General features: G+C 62.0%; 1 protein-coding gene across 1 annotated transcript in view; it reads left to right on the top strand.

Moving 5' to 3' along the window:
- Positions 1 to 1,574, top strand: part of RBM33 (RNA binding motif protein 33) — a 103,280-nt gene that overhangs the window by 92,676 nt on the left and 9,030 nt on the right. Inside the window, exon 19 of the mRNA XM_010829358.1 lies at positions 1,335 to 1,523. Coding sequence (XP_010827660.1) covers positions 1,335 to 1,523 — 189 coding nt within the window. The remainder of the gene's footprint in view (positions 1 to 1,334; positions 1,524 to 1,574) is intronic.

The following is a 1,574-nucleotide window of genomic DNA, read 5'->3' as shown; positions in this document are numbered from 1 at the left end:
GCTGATGTGCTCACAAGCGTGCTTCCCTCCCTCGGCTTCGCGGTGTGACTCTGGAAGCTCAGCGGGGCCCAGGGAGCGGTTGTCTCCTGCAGCTCAGAGTGCACTATGGGCGCGGCTCTGCGCGGCCCCCTGCCCTCCCAGCTGCTGCTCCAGAGGCTCCTCTGAAGTTTCCTCCTCAGCGCCTCGTTCACAGATGGGAGGCCTTTGGGTGAAGTCCCCTGCCCGAGGAAGTGCTTCTGGCCCTGGTTCTTTCTGCACCGAGGGATGCCTTGTCTGAGCTCCGTGTGTGAGATGAGAGCCGTGGCCACCTTTCCAGGAGAGGAGTGTGCGCCATGTCCCATCATGTCCCGTGGGGGCACCTCTCCCCACAGCTTCTAGTGAGGGGCGTCTTCATGGCCCTCCCAAGGCCCCTGCTCTCTGCCCGACAGCCGCACACGTGTGAGGAGGATGGCAGACGCCTGCTCTGAGTTCTCCTGGAAGCGCTTGGACCCTGCCAGTCCCTCCTCTGCTGGTCTTGCTGCTGATACTGAGGAGTAGTGTTAGTGTGAAGACCAACCTAGGTCTTTGAAATGTTTAAACCACTTCGTGTGTGTTATCTCATAAATACCTTCTGACGCAGGAGCAAACAGACTGTCCGTTTGTGCTGCGAGAGGCACCCCCACAGTCACATTCATCGTACCTTCGGGTCAGAGCTTTAAAGAATGTTCCAGTCTGAGTTTCCTTAAGTCGGGTGTTGTCCCTGGGTGTGTGATGAGAAAGGCCTTAGGAAGGGCCCCACCATAGCTGTGTGCACGGATACTGCCCGCAGGGCTCTCTAGTCACTGTAGTTGGGGTGCCAAGGAGTGTTGTGTGGTGGGGGTGGGGGACCCCTGCTGCAGAATCTGCCTTTCAGGACGGATACTGCCGTGGCCCGCAGTGATGGGGAGTGGCTGGGGGCAGTGCCGCGCACCTTCGCTGGCACTGCCTCCCACCCCCGCGCGGGCCTGACCCACAGTGGGGAACTTGGGGCTCTGGGGCCCGTGAGGACCTGTGTCTTGGTGTCCGCCGAGCGCCTTTCTGGAGCCTGTGGCCCTGCTGCTGCATGCACAGGACGACCGTGTGAGCAGGTCGACTGTGGCACACAGTGCCCCCTGGCACCGTGCGTGCTGCCCAGGCTGACCGAGACTGCACCGCTTCCTCTCCTCCTCATGCGAGTGTGCTGGCCCTTTCTGACAGTGGGGAGCAGCTGCAGAGGACCCTGCAGCCCGTGGTGTATTTTGGTGGACTCTGGCGGACATGCTCACGCTATGTCAGACATGCAGCCTGACCCTGAATGGTTCTTCTCTCGTTACCAGGTGCTCGTGCATGGGAGAGGCCGGGGCCTGGCGGGAGCCATGGGCCGGGGCCGCCTGATGCCCAACAAGCAGAACCTGCGGGTGGTGGAGTGCAAGCCTCAGCCCTGCGTTGTGTCTGTGGAGGGGCTCTCCTCATCCACCACCGACGCCCAGCTGAAGAGCCTGCTGACGTCGGTGGGGCCCATCCAGGTGGGCCACCCTGTGCCTTCGGTCTGTGCCCTCCGTCTTGCCCTCCCAAGA

This window comes from Bison bison, unplaced genomic scaffold, assembly GCF_000754665.1.
Source record: "Bison bison bison isolate TAMUID 2011002044 unplaced genomic scaffold, Bison_UMD1.0 scf7180017864503, whole genome shotgun sequence".
Taxonomy (NCBI): Eukaryota; Metazoa; Chordata; class Mammalia; order Artiodactyla; family Bovidae; genus Bison; species Bison bison.
The sequence above is the reverse complement of the archived record's forward strand: the minus strand, read 5'-3'. Positions and strand labels throughout refer to the sequence as shown.